This window comes from Stenella coeruleoalba (assembly GCF_951394435.1).
Source record: "Stenella coeruleoalba genome assembly, chromosome: 10".
NCBI lineage: Eukaryota > Metazoa > Chordata > Mammalia > Artiodactyla > Delphinidae > Stenella > Stenella coeruleoalba.
The window spans coordinates 98928600-98946505 of record NC_137156.1 but is presented as its reverse complement, the minus strand read 5'-3'; the positions used below and the strand labels follow the sequence as shown (position 1 = coordinate 98946505).

General features: G+C 51.8%; 1 protein-coding gene across 4 annotated transcripts in view; it reads right to left on the bottom strand.

The window, feature by feature from the left end:
- Window positions 1-17906, bottom strand: part of SLC6A1 (solute carrier family 6 member 1) — a 40358-nt gene that overhangs the window by 8510 nt on the left and 13942 nt on the right. For 2 of the 4 annotated variants that reach the window (XM_079934883.1, XM_079934885.1), the window contains exons 2-11: window positions 10138-10200; window positions 7896-8225; window positions 7337-7468; window positions 6714-6814; window positions 5834-5943; window positions 5304-5436; window positions 2194-2328; window positions 1848-1951; window positions 1472-1596; window positions 55-167 (exon numbers count right to left, since the gene is read on the bottom strand). In XM_079934883.1, the coding sequence (XP_079791009.1) occupies window positions 55-167; window positions 1472-1596; window positions 1848-1951; window positions 2194-2328; window positions 5304-5436; window positions 5834-5943; window positions 6714-6814; window positions 7337-7468; window positions 7896-8133 (1191 nt within the window). In that variant the 5' untranslated portion in view covers window positions 8134-8225; window positions 10138-10200. Of the gene's footprint in view, window positions 1-54; window positions 168-1471; window positions 1597-1847; window positions 1952-2193; window positions 2329-5303; window positions 5437-5833; window positions 5944-6713; window positions 6840-7336; window positions 7596-7895; window positions 8226-10137; window positions 10201-17906 lie in introns of those variants that run through there. The other 2 variants (XM_079934884.1, XM_079934886.1) reach the window with 2 other exon arrangements.

The following is a 17906-nucleotide window of genomic DNA, read 5'->3' as shown; positions in this document are numbered from 1 at the left end:
GGACCAGTGAGGCTGGGTGGGGGCTCCTCAAGGCGCCAGGGAGGGTAACCTCACCTGGCTGTCAATGCCCAGCATGAGCAGCATGGAGAAGAACAGGATGGCCCAGAGAGGAGAGATGGGCAGCTGTGTCACCGCCTCCGGATATGCCAGGAACGCCAGCCCAGGGCCTGTGGCAGGAAGGGCAGAAGAGGAAAAAATACAAGGCGCTGAGCCCCTGCGGCATCCCCAGCGCACCCACTTCCTGAGCTTTATTTCATCTCTTCAGAGGAAACGTTTCAGTGAGTGTTATCAGCCTCCCTTTCCAGACAAGGAAACAGTTGGGGGGAGGGGCTGAGGAAGGGGGAGGCAGGAGGCTACAGAGTTGGGTCCAGAGGCAAGGGGACCAGTGAGATAAGAGGAGGGACTGCAGTGACCTGGCCAGCGGTGGGGACTGGGGACAGTGCTGGCGCAGACAGGGGACCGGATGGAGAGATACTCAGGAGGCAGAGTGGGCAGGTCCTGGTTTTGGTTGGTTTGCGAGGGAAGGGGAGGGAAGACAAAGGAAGGGTCCAGGATGATGCTGGGGGCCTGGCCTGGGCACTAGACACTGGAACCCTTTGCTACGATGGGAGAACAGGGTAGGAGAAGGCTTGATGAGTTTGGGACACTGTGAGTGTCTGGGGGTGGGTATTCAGGAGATCAGGGAAAACAGTGGAAGAAAGAAGAGACTGTAACCCCTCTGGGGTCTGGCTCTGGAAAGGGGGTTGGCTGGGAAGTTCCAGAGAAATGAGATGCTGCGCTGCCCGTGCAGGGGAGAGCAAGCCCTTGGAGGGGAATGTTCCTTTCCACACGACACGCCCAGCTCCCCACGACAGAGAAGGGACAGGTCACATTGCCTCCCTGAGCCTCTGCTGAGCACATAGTGGGTCCCCCGCGTTTGAGCAGGGAAGGGGGTGTGTCTGGGGCTGTCCTTGGACCCTGTGGCATGGATGACTGTGTGGAGAGCAGAGTGGGCACAGCCCAGTCGGTGAGAACCTTTTTGGAACTGGGACAAAAGCACCGATGCGGGCGCTTTGAGTCACGATGGTGAAGGTGTCTGGGTTGGACCGAAGTTGATATCCCAGGGGACAGAGTAGGTCTGCTCCCCCCAGATGTCCAGGATCATGCTGGAGGTGCCAGAATGGCCTGGCTTTGCAACCAGCCAGGTCTGGGGTCAACTCCAGTCCTACCACCTTTGAGCTCTGTTAATTTGGGTAGGTGACCTTGGTGAGTCTCGGTTTCCTCACCTATGACATAAGGATAACAAGAGCACTGACCCCATGGTGTTGGGAAGATTCAGGGACACTGTCCATGTAAATGCTCAGGGCACTGCTGGCAGGTAGGGACACTCAACGCCAGCGAGCCACGGTGGTGATGACGGTGACAGCGATGAAGATGTACAAAGTCCGCGGGGTTAGCCCCTCCCCCCAGCCCTCCCCAGTGCGGTGCTGACCTGAGGCCGCCACATCAGCAATGGACCTCTTGGTGACATGGGCCATGAAGCCCACGATGGAGAAGATAACAAATCCTGCGAACATGCTGGTGCAGGAATTGATGCAGCAGACGATGATGGAGTCCCTGCAAAGAGGGAGGGATGGGGTCAGGAAGGGTGGGGCTCGCGGGAAGGTGAGCTAGTGGGCCGTGGTTATCAAGGGGCGAGGCGGAGTAGGGTACCTGTGAGCCGAGCTACTGGTGTGCCCCTCCCCCCGCCTCCCCCGGAAGGGGTGGAACCGGAAGGAGTGGCCAGAAGGTTTTGGCTCAGAGATGGGTGGAGTTGACAGGCCAAGGGAGGGGCGTGCTCTCGGAGGGGCGTGGCCGCGGGGAAGCACCTGTAGACGTTGTTGTGGAAAGAGTTGTAGCTGCCGAGAGCGATCAGGGATCCCAGGCCCAGCCCATAGGAGAAAAAGATCTGGGTAGCCGCATCCAGCCACACCTATAGGCAGAATGATTAAAAAAAAAAAAAAACACGTCAAAGTCATAATCATAGCCCGGAACGCCCCAGGGCCTTTCACACGTGCTAACCAGCTCTACCAGGCAGCAACCCCAGTTCACATACGCGGGTCCCTCCGAGAGGTGCGATAACTTATCCTAAAGGTGGTAAACGATGGCTCAGGACTCAGATGTGCTCTTATCCCAGCGGGGGGCGCTCCAGGACCAGGTTGGGAGGTCGCTCACCTCAGAGTCCGACAGCTTGCGGAAGTTGGGCGTGATGTAGAAGAGGATGCCCTCCTTGGCCCCGGGGAGCGTCACTCCGCGGAAGAACAGGATGATCAGCATGATGTAGGGATACGTGGCAGAGAAGTAGACCACCTGGGAGGAAAGGGGGCGAAGGGTTACGCCCCTTCCAGCGCACCCATGCTCTCCTTAACCACTTTACCTACATCCCTACCTGTTGTGGCTCTGGGCTTGGTTCCAATTCATCTTCCTCCAGGAAGCCTTCCTGGATTCCTAACCTGCTCCTCTTGGCCACTTTTCTGAAGCTGCTCCTTGGTGTCTGAATCAACCAGCTCAGCACGCATTTTTTCCCTTTTCCCTACCCTTCCTATTTTTTTATTTTTATTTAAAGTATTCAAATAATATATGTGGTGACAAGGAAATTTTTTAATTACATATGAATACACACACAAATTAGAGTTCCTTTCAACAGCCCGTAGAATACAAGTTACATGAGGGACAGGACTTGTCGTGTTCACTTCTCTGTTTTCCCAGTGCCTAGAACAGTCCATGGTATATAGTAGACACTCAGTAACTGCCTGACAGATACATAAGTGCATGGATGTTAATATTTTAATATTCTCTTTTGAGACTTTCCTTTGCATATATGATTACATTTTCTGACAAATGAGGTGCAAATTATATACTTGCCTTTTCATTTAACATGTTTAAAGTTAAAAAACACAGTACGTACAGCTTTGTTTCTTGTTTCGTTTACTGAATGCTGTTTTACTGTCTCATACACTGTGATTTTTAATTATACAAAACAGTCCCTCAGGAGGTCCCACCACCCTTTTTAAAATTTCCCCTACTGTTATCCGTTCAGGTTATTTCCAATTTTATGTGAGTCTCAATACTACTACACCAGACACCCTGTAGATAAAACTTTGTCTACAAAATTATTATACTATTCTCGAGAAAAATTCTTAGAAGTGGAATTACTGAGTGAAAAGGAATAAACTTCTCAAGGCTTTTCGATCCACATTGCCTAATTACCTCCCAGAAACTGAACTTCGTCCAGTACTACAGACAGTGCCTTTCCCACAAAGGGGCCAGCACTGAGGATAATCACCTTACAAATTACTTTAAATTGATAATCAAGAGACTGACGTCACTGTCTGAAATGGCATTTCTTTGCTCACCAGTGTGAAAGAGCAATTTTCAAGGTCAGTAACCTCTGTACCTCCAAGTCTGCTGTGCCCCTACTTCCCGGTCAGCATAAATTATTCTCTGGGTTAGTCTCATCTCCCTGACGACTCTGAGACTCTTCAGGCTTAGGAAAGGCAGCCACGATCCAGCAGAAAAAACACTGTACTTGGAATTAGGAAAAGGGGATTTAAAACCATCTGTGTCACCTACAAGCTGTGTGACACTGGGTCAATTTCTCATCCTCTCTGAACCTAGCTTTTTCTTGTCTGGGTACAATCAACCTTTTTGCTCAGACAGGTTGGGTGTATGAGGACATACAACATGCTTAATCCATGTCATCTATGTCTTGCTCTTCACTGGGTCTTTGGCATGGAGCCAGGTATACAGTAGGAGCTCAGTAAATGCTCATTGATAGACTGGTTGACTCACTCAAAAGATGCAGTGAGAGGGGCTCTACTCTCTGTCCCCAAGAAGTAGTCAGTCTCCTAAGGCAGCAGGAACTTTAGGTACCACCCACAACCCACAAATAATTATAATAGACATCATGTATTGAGTGCCGACTGTGTGCTAGGCATACGCTCTACATTCTATGCAGACTGATTATCTCACTTAGCCTTTGAGACAACCCTGTAAGGCACTAATACTGTGACCATTTAGCAGATGAGGAAACTGAGGCTCGGAAAAGTGAAGTGACTTGCCCAAGTGCACACAGCTAGGGCCCAGGGGACTGACATTCAAATTCAGCTCTGTCTCCGCCAAAGCCCTTGGGCCCTACATTCTTCTGCTGCCTGAAGTTGGGCTGGGAGACACCCGTGCCCTCCTCCTGCTCACCTAGCCTAGGGACAAAGCAGAGATGTTTGACAGCGGCCTTTGTTCTGAGAACCCGGTGGATCCGAAGGTCCCACCTGACTGCAGTTGGGCAGCTTCTCGTTAGCTGGGTCCGTGCCCAAGTGTGTAATTCACTGAGGTTCTGTTTTGCTCGATTCAGCTTCTTGGGCAGTCTGGACCTCCCTGTCTGAGCCGGATTCAGTTCAATTCCTTTCTTTCCCTTACTTGCTCTAAGACCTCAGACAATACCCTTGCCCTGTGAGTTTCCTTCCGGTCCAGGCCAGTGAGAGACTTGGCCATCTTCTGTCCCCAGACTCCTGGGATGGGGCTTGAAAACAGAAAGAGGTGGGGGTGAGGCCAGTCCCCACCTCACCCCCGATCTGATTGGCAATTTAATCCCCAGGTGTCCCCAGGCTGGACATCCCAGCTTGGCACGGCTCTGCCTTTGCCAAAAACAAAAACAATAACAACTCCTCTTGCTAGCTTCTGATTTCTTCACAAAATCAGCAGCTCATTTGATTCACATAACAAACCAATGGATAAGCGGTTATTGGTCCTATTTTACAGAAGAGGACACTGGGTTTCAGAGAGGCAAAGCGATTTGTTCCAGGTCACACAGCCACATAAATGGCCAAGATGGGTCAGAACCGTTTGAACACAGGGCCTGAGTATTTAACCATGAACCAATCCATCTCTATTACCTCCTCAAAGGCCGGGATGTAATTGTGCTCACCTCTGGATCACCTGCACCTAGAACAAAGCTTGGAACAGAGTAGATCTCAGGGATGGTTTGTCAAATGGTCCAGGAGCCACATTTGCCCTCCGCTTTGCAATGGCTCTGCCCGGCCCAGGGGAATCTCGATCTCAAGGGATTCACCATGAGCCTGGCACTGCACTAACAGCATGACTTGCAGTATTTCCTTTAATCCTTTTATTCCTATTTTACAGGAAAGGAAACTGAGGCACAGAGAGATGAAGGCACCTGCTTAAGTCAAAGCTGGATGGGGTTCCTGGGAGCTATTGACTCCTCACCCAGAGCAGAGATCCCTTTGTAGACCCATCCCCCTTGGGTCCCCACTGTGCACACCTCTTACCTTTCCAGTCCAGCCAACACCCTTCCAGATACAGAAATACACAAGGATCCAGGCGATGGCCAGGGTGATGGCCAAAGGCCAGCGGATTTGACCTGGCTTATCCAGCCCGTCTGTCATCTGATGCATGTTGCGCCTGGTGGAACATCGGAGGGAGGACAAAGTTACGTGGGGCTGGCGGGGGCTGGAGTGGCCCGGGGGCGCCCAGGGCGTGATGGTGCTGACAGCTGTGATCACTGGGCTCCAGGAGCTGGGCGGGGGCCACGGGTCCGTTACACTAATCGGGAGAAAGTGCTGTTTGCTCAAGGGACCTGCCAGTGACTTAGTTCTGCCACCACGGCTGCTCACCTGGATGTCTGCAGAGGCCTCCCGGCAGGACCACCCCCTTCACTTCTGCTCTGTCCCCACTCCAGCCCCTTCTAATGTCTGATCATGTCACTTTCCTGCTTAAAAGCTTGCAGTGCATAGCTCGCTGTTGTTCTCACTGGCCCTGAGTGATACGCCACCGCCCCCAGGGATGGCCCCGCACTCACTCCCAGAACTCCACCACGGCACTGGTCATGGTGCTGGTGTTGACGATGCTGTAGTTGGAGAAGCAGCGGTCTGTGTTCCAGGGGTTGTCACACTGTTTCCACGGCAGCGTCTGCAAAGACACAGCGGCCCAGATAAACCACATAAGACCCCAAGAGCTGGCCCCAGTGGCCCCAGCACATCCCGCACATCCTCACAGTCCTCTGAGCCTGCTCACAGCCATTACCGCACCTCCCATTCCCAACAGCTCCAGATGCAGGTCATGTTGTGAGCCCCATTTTAGAGATCAGAGAGGGGCAGCAACTTGCTCAAGACCACACAGCTCCTACATGTCAGGGCTGAAATTTGAACCTCAGCCTTTTCACTCTGAAAACCAGCTCTCCGAGCTGTACCGAAAGGTCTCCTGTGTCCACCCTGGGGCCACTTCCCAGCTACGTGACCTTGGGTAAGTAACCATGCCCGTCTGAGCCTGTGCACGATGAAGTTAACAGTGAACACTTACAGTGTTTGTTCTTTGCTGGGTATGGTTCTAAGCACTTTACACATATTACTCCTTAATCCTCACACAACCGTATGAGGTGAGGTGAGTTTTACCTTAAGCCCCATTTTATAAATGAGGGCACTGTGGCTCAGAGAGGTTAAGTCTCTTTCCTGAAGCGGCACAGTTGGTATAGACTAGGGTCAGGATTTGAACCCAGGCTGTCTGGGTCTATATAACATGGGCGAATGGTGCTATGACGAGGACACAAGGGCTACTGAAGGCAAACCACGCCCGCCACCCGGAGGAATGGCCCTGTCGGCAGAACGGTGGTCCCAGTAGAGGGAGGGTGGGGTCTGGGTCTGCCTCCTTCTGGGGGGCGGGTGTTCCAAGGGGCCACTCACTGTGGTGAAGGAATTGTACAGGTAGTAGATGGCCCAAGAGATGATGACAATGTAGTAGATGTTCAGCCAGAACGACAGCACAGCAGCGGCAAGGCCCACACCTGGGACCAGACACATCATCACGACCTTCATTTAATACAGTAAGAATCATAACCATCCCAGCTCCTGTCATCGTTGTCATTTTCCAGGACATCTACAGTGTCACTGGAACTTGGAGAGAAGCAGGGACTTGGCTAAGGTCACACACACATGGCAAGTGAGGGAGCCAGGACTTGCGTCTGGGGCCCAGCACAGGCTGGTTGCAGGGCGGACCGGGGCCTTGGCTTGCCAGGCAAGCACGACCCTGCACATGTCCACCCGAGTGTCCGTCAGGCACTGAGCAAGGAAGCAGAGGAAGTCGCGCTCAGCCCCTGCTGGGGAAATGAGCTCAAGGGGCAGGGCAGGCTGACGTGCGTGCGGGGCCTCTGGACTGGGTCCTCCTCTGACCAGCATTGCCATGGGTCACCTGGCCCCTGCAAGGGCTCCCCGCTGCTCAGACGTGACCCAACAGCTCCCTCTGTCCAGGGCCCGGAGCTGTGGGCAGGAGCACGACCACAACCCACAGCTCCACTCTGCACACTCACCCTTGAACATGGGGGCCAGCTTCCACACCCCCAGGCCCCCGATGGACGTGTACTGGCCCAGGGAGCACTCCAGCAGGAAGAGCGGGACCCCCGCAAAGATGAGCGTCAAGAAGTAGGGGATCAGGAAGGCCCCTGCGGGGTCGAGAAGAGAGATGCTCGTGGCCTTGAGCTTTTAGAAACCCGGTCGGTCAGAGAGAGCATCACAGCGGGGCGTTCTGGGGTCCCTGCCACGATTTCATTATATTCTACCTTAAAAGCAGCCCCCGAAGCCAAAGTGAGGCCCGAGGACGTCCTTTGCTCAAGACCCATGCCCTGCACTTTGCAGAATGAAGACGGGACCTTTCAGGCATCATTAACAGAGGACTACTGCCCTTTGGGAATCCTTTGGAAAAGGACAAGAAGCAGAAGTGGGGCCTGGCACTCCCATTGGAGTCTTTAGGGGACCCATTTCCCCAAGGTCACCCCAGAAAATGCCTAAGCAGGACACTCTCCGTGTGTGTGTGTGTGTCGGGGGGGGGGGGGTGCAGACCCAGCAGGAGGTCACCAGGCCAGCACCTACCGCCACCGTTTTTCCCGCAGAGATATGGGAACCTCCAGACATTGCCCAGCCCGATGGCGTAGCCCACGCAGGACATGAGGAAGTCGAAGCGGCCCTTCCATGTGTCCCGGTCTGGAAGGTCCGCCGCCTTTTTCTGCACCTTGACCACCAGCGTTTTGGGCTTGTCATTGGCCACAGGGACCTCGCTGACCTCCGTGGAGATCTGCCCATCGGCCACCTTGCTGCCATTGGTCGCCATGTCTCGGAGTTTGGACGCAGGGGTCCTGGCAGGCGGACGTGCGATGTCAGCCCTGGTCTACGTGGACAGCAGTTTTGCGGCTCAAGGTCACCCTAGGAGAACAGAGGGATAGGGTGACAGGCACTGAAGGTGTTAAGATCCTGGAGTCGCCCCAAAATAACAAAACAAAATAACCCACAAACCAAGGGACGAAGAGGGCTCTCCCTCTTTTTCCTGCCAGCTCCTGCCCCAGGAGGAAGGAAGATGCCTTTTGCTTCCAAAGTCAGCATGTGAGAATGTGGTCTTGACGTCTCCTGGGCTAGCATCAACGCTGGCCATCTGTGTCACGTGCCCTCCGTTACGTGTCCACGTCAGAGAGTAGCCCCAGGCAACCAAATTTCCAAACAGAAATATTATGTGCACTTCACCTTTGCCTCCCAGGATGCAGTTGGGAGATTTTCCATTCGCTGAGGCCGTAATAGCCAAGGCAGGGTAAGCAATGCAGGATTTTCCTGTGAGGCTGAATAGGGAGGTTTCCTGGCTGCAGCGGTAGGTGAAGGCGGTATGTGAGCACAGACTCTGATCATGATCAAAGTCCTCTTTGCCACTTCGGAGCTGTGTGACTTTGAGTAAGCTTCTTAACCTCTCTGGGCCTCACTCTCCCTATCTTTTAATTTGAGGATGATCGTAGTGGACCCCTTACCGGGCTGTTGTTCTTCACTTAGTGAGCACCCAGTGGCTGCAAACAGTGAGGACCTGCTACTAATTCACCAGCAGTCCCCAAGCCTGGCTGTGTTTCCAAGTCATTTAGGAAGCTCTACGAAGACACAGGTCCCCAGGTCCCTCCCCAGATGTGCCACATCAGAATCTCTAGGAGACAGCCCCAGATCTATACTTTTTTTTTTTTACATCTTTATCTGAGTATAATTGCTTTACAATGGTGTGTTAGTTTCTGCTTTATAACAAAGTGAATCAGTTATACATATACATATGTTCCCATATCTCTTCCCTCTTGCGTCTCCCTCCCTCCCACCCTCCCTATTCCACCCCTCTAGGTGGTCACAAAGCACCGAGCTGATCTCCCTGTGCTATGCGGCTGCTTCCCACGAGCTATCTACCTTACGTTTGGTAGTGTATATATGTCCATGCCTCTCTCTCGCTTTGTCACAGCTTACCCTTCCCCCCCTCCATATCCTCAAGTCCATTCTCTAGTAGGTCTGTGTCTTTATTCCTGTCTTACCCCTAGGTTCTTCAGGACATTTTTTTTTCTTAAATTCCATATATATGTGTTAGCATACGGTATTTGTCTTTCTCTTTCTGACTTACTTCACTCTGTATGACAGACTCTAGGTCCATCCACCTCATCACAAATAGCTCAATTTCGTTTCTTTTTATGGCTGAGTAATATTCCATTGTATATATGTGCCACAAATAGAACTACCACGTGACCCAGCAATCCCACTACTGGGCATATACCCTGAGAAAACCATAATTCAAAAAGAGTCATATACCACAATGTTCACTGCAGCTCTATTTACAATAGCCAGGAGATGGAAACAACCTAAGTGTCCATCATCAATGAACGGATCTATACTTTTAACAAATCCCGATAAAGGAGATTCTTAGGCCGGGAGCCCAGCCCAGCCCTCAGGCAAGGAAGGACTACCAGCTTGGATGACCTCTCTGACCCTCGGTCTCCCCCAGATGTTCTACCTACATTCTGTACCCTTCTTACCTATTTAGTTGCAGAGGCAGCATGGGGTAGAAGACAGCATATGACACTGGATCAGACCTGTCCTGGATTCAAATCTCCAGTCCACCTTTTACCAGCAGAGTGACCCTAAGTACTACTCTTGATTTCTCTGGCCTCAGTTTTTCCACCTATAAAATGGGGAGGGGGAATCCTATCTGGCTTGTAGAATTATGGCCAAAATAAACTTTAATGGCTGTGAGGGTGCTTTTCACCCAAATGGTTCAGAAAAGAACTCCATAGATTGTTGTTTTGATTTTGGTTGTTGATGTTACCTGATGGTTTTCTGTGCTGGGTCAGCTCCAGAGCAGCTCCCTCTGCAACCCCTGGGTGAGAGCCTGCAAAGCAGAGGACAGGAGGGACGTTGAACGGACAGACGGGCTGATAGCAGCCCTGGGCAGAGAGCAGCAGGGGTGCAGGAAGCCTGCCAGCATCTGAGCTGCAGATGGGCCCCATGGAGCCACCCAGCAGGGGTGACCACAGCATGTGCACACAGCAAGATGCCAGTCGCCGGCGCTGGGAACGTGCAGGAGTGGGCTTGCTGCCCTCGGGACAGTAGTGGGGGTGGGCATGAGGGTGACGTGAGGAAGACGTTCCATAATTTTACCAGAAGGAAAAGAGAAATCAAGAGAGGGGCTGCAGCTCCGCAGGGCCCCGTGGGGAGCCAATGAATGCAGCAGATATTTTTCTCCATCCTCCACCCAAACTTGCAGAAGTGTTGCCAAAGACCATGTACGAATATGGGAGAGAGTGAAGAATGTAGGTTTCAAAGCAGTTCATTTAGTGTGACCCCATTTTTGCCCCATCCCCCCAAAACTGTTCATTAAAAAAAAAAATCAAAACCTAAAACACCCGAAGGATATACCCTAAGACATTCACAGTGAGTAGTTTCTAAGTGAGTTGTATTTTCTTCTTTGTTCTTTTCTGGATTTCTATAATGTTCCACATTTTTTAAAAAAATTAAAATACCAGAATAAACTTATGGAACCCTCAGAGCAAACGGAGCACGTGAGCACTGGCCAGTGGGCTCTCAGTTGTAGGAGCTGAGCCAAAGCAACGTGTGGCGTGGGCCTGGCCCTGTCCCAGCGGCCCCTCCCCTCAGCTCTGCCCCACCTGGGGGCACCCTGTTTGCTGTGCACTCATCCCCCCACCACATGCAGTCCCCGTTACCAAACTCCACTGTCTCTTCCTAGAGTTCACAGAGAATCAGACCATCTTCGGATAATCCAAACTTTACCGCCAACCCTGCTTCTTGTTCTCAAGGATGGTCTCAGATGCCCATCTAGATCCTGGCCTGAGCAGGGGAACATCAGAGGGAACTCCAGACTCGGGTGGGGTGACTGCCTTCTAACATCAGGAATGGCAGGAGGCAGCCGATTCTATGTCCACCAGGGAATCTTGGGGACAGAGCAGCCTCAGGAAAGTGGGGAGAGGCTAAAGCAGCCCCTCTTTTGGGGGAGGAAGGGTCAACCATTAACTGTTAAGACAATGATGCCCTTAACTGTCTCCACAATTTAAACTTACAGGTACTAGCCTCCATATTTGTTCAAAATGATCCAACCACTTTGCACCAGGGCTGGTCACCTGACCCCGGCAAGTCAATCGAGCCTCCTTCCCTGGGAATCCGGCGCGGGGCCGAGAAAGAAGGCAGTCTCTCCAGCGACTTGGGAACTCTGAGGCGGCCATCTTTTGCCCACCTTGTCCTCAGAGCAGCAGAGAGAGTTGGTGTGCTGAGGAGGGAGGAAATCAGAGATCAAACGACAAAGAGAGGGTCTTCAAGGCATTCTACTCTGCGGTTCCAGGCTTTCTTAAGACTGGCTACGTTCCTGCTCTCGGAGTTTACAAAGCATCCCCATGGTTGTAAAACAAATTCCCCATTTTTGCAGGTTGGGTCCGGGGTTCCTGCTACAATCCTGAATCTCTGCACACACCCCTGTGTCCTGGAGGAACAGCAACTTCTGGGCTTCATTCTGGGTTTACTTGTTGATTCTCAGGGAGACTCAAATCAAACCAAACTCTAAAATCTACTGGGCTTTGGAAACTGGTGTGTGCCCTGGGCCACAGGGTCATCTGACGCCAGAGAGAGAGGTAGAAAGATGGCAGGGCGTGTTGAACCAGGTGGAACGGGGTGTGTATATCCTTTGCGGGAACCGTTCAAGGCTGAAGGAGGAGAGCTCCGGGTCACCAGGAAGTTTATTCCATCGTCTTCTCCATGAGTATACTGAAGCCCTCCGGAGAGATCAAAGAGGGCGGCTGCTCCAGAGAACTCACAACGAGGAAGACATATGTGCAGTTTCCAGAACTAGGGCACGTATACAGATTCAGCCAAATGTCTGCAACTTCCCCATGAAGAGCCATATAAGCACACGTGCAGTCTTCCAGGATCAAGAATGTGAAGCCAGGAATTAATATAAATGATGCTTCTTTGAGGAATCAGACTGGGAAGGCCCTTCCTGCAAGGACCAGCACCGGCCTAAATCAGACAGACCTTCGCTCCCTCCGACGCTTATGTTGGGCGAATTACGTCACCTCTTTGATCCTCATCTGTAAAATGGGGGGAAAATAATGCCTCCCTCCAAGGCTTGTGGGAAGATTAAATGAGACATGCCTGTAAAGCATGGGAAAGAACACCCGGCTCATAGCGAGGGTGCAGGGAGTTTCAGCCGTTATCATCATTGTGATTGCTGCCATCTGTGTACGGATCGTGGCTCTTAATCTCGTGTTCTCAGCTTCCCAGAAGGCCACAGAGATGATGATGATGTAACAACCGTAACTGTAATAAGAATAGCAGCTAACATTTATTGAGGGCTTATTATTCAGGCCCTGGAGCGACTTTCAGCATTTTCAGAAGCCACATATAAATCAATCTTTTAGTCATCATGGGGAATACTAGCTAATAAAAATGTCAAGCCCTTTGCTTTGGGCTGTCTTGATACCAGCTCAGAGCGGTCTAGCTGATCACCTTGGGCCAGTCAGAAGCCAGCAGTGGTACCTTTGTGTGTTTGGTTAATAAGAAAAAGTATTGTTCTGTAGTAAATAAAATCTGGTAAGAAAAGAAATTCCAAAACATCTCAGTGATGGGAGGAAAATGATAAAAGGCCCCCATTAGTGAAAAAGCCTGGGACCCGGTGCTAACCCAGAGCGGCTCCAGGAAGCGGCCTCATTCACGCACTGCTCAGGTAACTTTAATTCCTGACCTGGCTGGTTCACCTGTCGCCCCCTCCCCCATGAAGAACGGCACACAGAAAGCACAGGCACATGCATGTTCATGGCAAGGGAACCCACTGTCTTTCTAGAAAATTAATGATCTCTGAAGCAGAAGCAACCTTTTCACCAGTGTTACTCTCTCTTTCCTGAAACTGGCACCCGCGCTCTGCAGTGCCGGCGCCGCTCGGGGTCAGAGGATGGCTCTGCGGGTCGGTGGCAGGGAGGCCCCACCTCTCTTTCCTCTTCCTCCTTTATCTGCTGGCGGAGCTGGTGGAAGGAGAGGCCTCACCACCTCAAGATTTGAAGCATGTTTCCAAGGACTTCTTCCAGAGTCTCCCCGTTCTTCCTCGTCAGGTGGCAATATTCTGCAGACCAAGAATCCAGTCGTTCACGTGCCAACATTCACTGAACTCCACCAAAGCAACGTTCTAAATGGTACAGTTAATGTGAGACCACAAGCGACAAGTCCTCTGTATTCACTCACCTTCACACCTTCATTCATTCAACAAGCATTTACTGAGCTCGTTCCAAGAGCTGAATTGGCAATGGGACAGTTGTTCCAAGCGTTTTGCATTCTGAACTACACACTGGTCACCAGAGTTTGAACCAGTGATCTAACAGGTGCCGGCAGAAAGATCCTATTTTGTAACTACATACTGAGAGCCTAATGTGTGCACGGAGCTGGGCTGGATGGTTAGGTGGCAAGGATTAATAAGACAAGGTTCCTGACCTTGACAAGGTCACAGCCTTTAAAGAGAAATAGCTCTGCTACAGTTATTCATAATACTCTGTGATAAGTGCTACAAGACTGTATGAACCAGACAGGCCTAGAAGGAATGATTTAATTCAGCCAGAGAAGGTATTCCAGATGAAGGGACGTTTGAGCTGGGTTTTGAAGGTTGCATAGGTGTTCATAGGCTCAAAAAGAGGGAAAGGGCATCCCAAGTAGAGGGAAACACATGAACAAAGGTAGGGAGGTTTGAAGCTAGGAAGTTTAGTTTGTGAAGGGACTCAAAAGCCAGGCTAGGGAACTTAGGGACCAACTGCAGGGATGGGACAGGGGTGACAATGTGGTCAAGTTCATATTATAGAAGAAGACTCACTCAGGGAGGCTCTGGGGAGGATGGAGTTAGAGAAAGAGATTCAAGACAGGAAGATGCTAAAGATGTTCCCATGATGCCCCATCCTTCCTCAATGAGCACCATCGATAAAAATGGGGCCAAAGCAAACAGGAAGAATATGTCTGCCAATCCCTGAATGAGGAAATGCTTTGTAAGGAAAAGAAAACATGTGGAGTTTGGAAGCTCTAGATCAGGAGTGGCAACACGGGTCAAAATTGGCCCTTGGGCTTGCTTTATTTGGCCTGAACAAAATTTTTTTTCAGTTTGAATTAGGAGCCAGAAATGTGATGCTCTAGAATACAGCATTTTAACGAGAGGGAACAGCAAGTGCAAAGGCCCTGAGGCAGGAATACGTTTGGCATGTTTGCGAGATGGCATGGAGGCCAGGGTCGTGGGAGTCCCAGGGCAGGAGGGGACAGATCTAGTTAGAGGCAGGCAGGGGCTAGATCGTGCAAAGTCTCAGAGACCACGGCAAGGAGCTCAGATTTTATTCTAAAGGGGAACGGAGAAAGTGGAGGGTTTAAGTGGTGGTGGTGGCCTGACTTACGTTTATGAGTCTCACCCTGGCTGCCCAGAAGAGGCTGCCCAAGAGCAAGGGTGGAAGCAGGGAGGCTCCTTAGGAGCTGAGAGTCCACGCGAGGGATGATGGTGACCTGAACAGTGGCAGCCAGGCCAGAGATGGTGAGGAGTGGACGGGGATCTATTTTGGAGGTGGGGGCCCGCAAACCTTGCTGGAGGATTGGCTGTCAGCAGCCCAGCCCTAGGCCAGATGGCAGGCTGGGGGAGGGGAGCATGTGGCAGCTGCCTTGGACAATCCCCCTCTGTCCTACTGCACCAGAGGGATGGGTGGCTGCGTGGGGTAGGGACCTGGGCAGAGGCAGAAAGGCCAAGGCCTAGTCTCAGGCTGTCATTGTCTAGGGCCAGGGCTGGGCCCAGAACCCACTGGGAGCGAGTGGGGCACCGGGAAGAGCCAGAGGCGGGGAGGGGGGGCAGCAGGCCGGGAGGGGGCCGCTCCCTCCCATGACGCTGTGCGCACTCCTGCTTTGTTTTGCTCCTGTTCTGTAATTACAGAAATTACAGAGCCTTGCTTCAGACTGCAATCACTCTACTCCCTTCTCTTTCTTTTTGAAACTCTGCGGTTCAAGAAAAAAATTAATATTGGGTTTGGCAGCATGCCAAGGGGAAACAATACAGTTTATTCTCTCCTTTAGGGAGAAACGCTAGGCTCAGTTGATTGGACAAGGCTTTATTGAGCGTCTGTTGTGCACCCAGACCCACGCCAGCCCCTACCAAGGGAGAAGAGCCAGCATTTATTGAGCGCCTGTTGTGTGCCAGGCATTTCACAGGTGCTACGTCATCCAGTCCTCCTCCCATCTCTAGAAGCCAGGGGCTATTTCACCCATCTGACAGATGGGGAAACTAAGGCTTGCCAGCCTGAGGCTACTGTAAAGGAGTCTCACATGGCTCAGCGATCCAGAGCCTTGCTACGCAACGTGTGGTTCTCCGTGGGCAGCATCAGCATCACTGGCAGCCTGTCAGAAATGCAGAGTCCTAGGCCCCACTCCAGACCCACAGGATCAGAAGCTGCACTTTAACAAGGTCCCAGGGATTCAGGTGCACACGGCAGCTTCAGAGGCGGTAGGTTATGGGTGACCCTGATTATTTCACGGAGCTTGATTCAAATCCCTGCGTGACCGGGGGCTAGATATTTAGCTTGCTCGAGCCTCAGTTTCCTTGTCTGCAAATATAGACCCGTACACTTCATAGGATTGTTGTGAAACTCTGAAGTGAGATAATGCATGGAATGAGACCAGGGAAAGCAGAGGGCCTGGCACACAGGAAGCACTCAATAAATAGCAGCTTAGATTGCCATTCAAAGAGATGAATGGCCACGGAAGTGCTTTGTAATCGAAAAACGCCATACAAATGTGAGGACCAATTAATAGCTGATGATCCAGTGCGGAAGGGTAGAGGGAGGGTGGACTGTGCAGGTGGAGGGCTGGTGCTGTGGGCGGCCCTTGCCACGGACTGCCCTGGAGGTCCGTGACGGCTCCCTGGAGAAGGTGCTCTGATGGAGAAGGTGCTCTGATGGAGAAGGGGCAGCTCGAGAGGATCTCCAAGGCCTCAGGGCTTAGGCCTCAGAGGCCTGAACCCAGTCTGGCGGTGAGGAGTCAGTCTTTGCCAGGGTGCAAGCTGCAGGCTAAATGGATGGCTGCAGGTCCAGGCGTTAGGCTCTCATCCTTGGACCAGTGGGGCTTGGGGCCAGGACCAAGGCAGCCTCCTTCCTGGTTCAAGTCTGTTCCATGCCACACGGTACACCTGGCCTATAACAACAGTCTACAGATGGAAAAGAAGGCCCAGAAAGGGCTGGTGGCTGGTCCAGGGTCACATAGCACACGAGTCATATGACCCTTACAGACCCCCACCACCCCAAATCTCAGCCCCCTACACACTCTTACTTAAGACACGAAGGAAAAAGCTTCACATCTAGGTGCAAAGCCCTCCGCTGGTTCAACAAACCGGAGAGGTAATCTGCAGCCCCAGGCGCATTCCCCAGTATTAAGTGTTGAATGCCTCTTCTCTACAACATCCCAGTGTGACTTTCGTGTAAGTTACATATTTTCCCAAACTGTCTGTTCTAACAGGAAATGAGGCCAATGGTCACCACTTTACACAGGCCCAGGGCCAGATTTAGATTTTCTAGCCCTTGGCCAGCAAATGCTAAATACAGTGAAGCTAAAATGATTATTCGTCCCAGTTTGCAGATAATGGTACTGGGGCTCAGAGAGGTCAAATAACCTGCCCAAGGTCACACAGGAATTTAGCCCAGGCCCTCTGCTTACCTACCACCTGCCTCCCAGACACTGGCCTGGGTGAAACTCTCTGAAGCATCTGCCTGCTGGGTTCTGGGGAGGTAGAGAGGTGACAGCATGGAAGGGGGTTTGCCTGGTCCCACAGTCCTCGACAGACGATGAAACCGAGGTGCAAGCCCTTCCCCTCGGCCTGCAGCCTTGGAGAGCCTGGAAGTCTGGTTTTCTAGGGTGCCCCCTAAACCAGAAGGTACGAGAAGGTTAGAGGGCACCACCCCACACCAACAACCAGAGTGAGAAAAAAATCAGGTTTATATCAGCTGGAGGCTTCCTAGACTCATTCAAAGGTGAAATAAGTCATGCTGCTCTTTTCTCTGAGGCTGCACACAGGAAAACATCCCCAACTTTTCATTAACAAAAAGGAAAGAGATAGGAGAGCTCACAGTACGAGAAGGAAGTCAGCTGAGTGCTTAGCTGACAATGCCAGGGCCTGCTCTAAGTGCTTTATGGATAGTAAACGGCCGTTCTCACCCCTCTCCCCCATTTTACTGATGGGTAAACCAAGGCAGAGGGAGGGAATGGGAATTGCCAAAGGTCTCCCAGCTAGGAACATGGGGGGCCAGGACTGGAACCCAGGCAGCTGGGCTCCTGTGTCCACACTCAACCAGTGTCTCTAGCAGGGTGCCTGCGGAACCCCTGAGCCCCACCTTTAGGGTGTGGGAGAATGGTAATTCCTTCCAGGGCAAACCCCCAAGGACAAGGCCTGCTGCTCTTTATAGGAAACCCAAAAGGAGCTGCTGACACTCATCCTCTGAGGTCTGGCTTCATGAAAGGCTAACTTGTCCCCATGGTCATACTGGGCAAACCCTGCAGGGGTCCTGGGAGCCGACAAGAGGTCACGTGGGA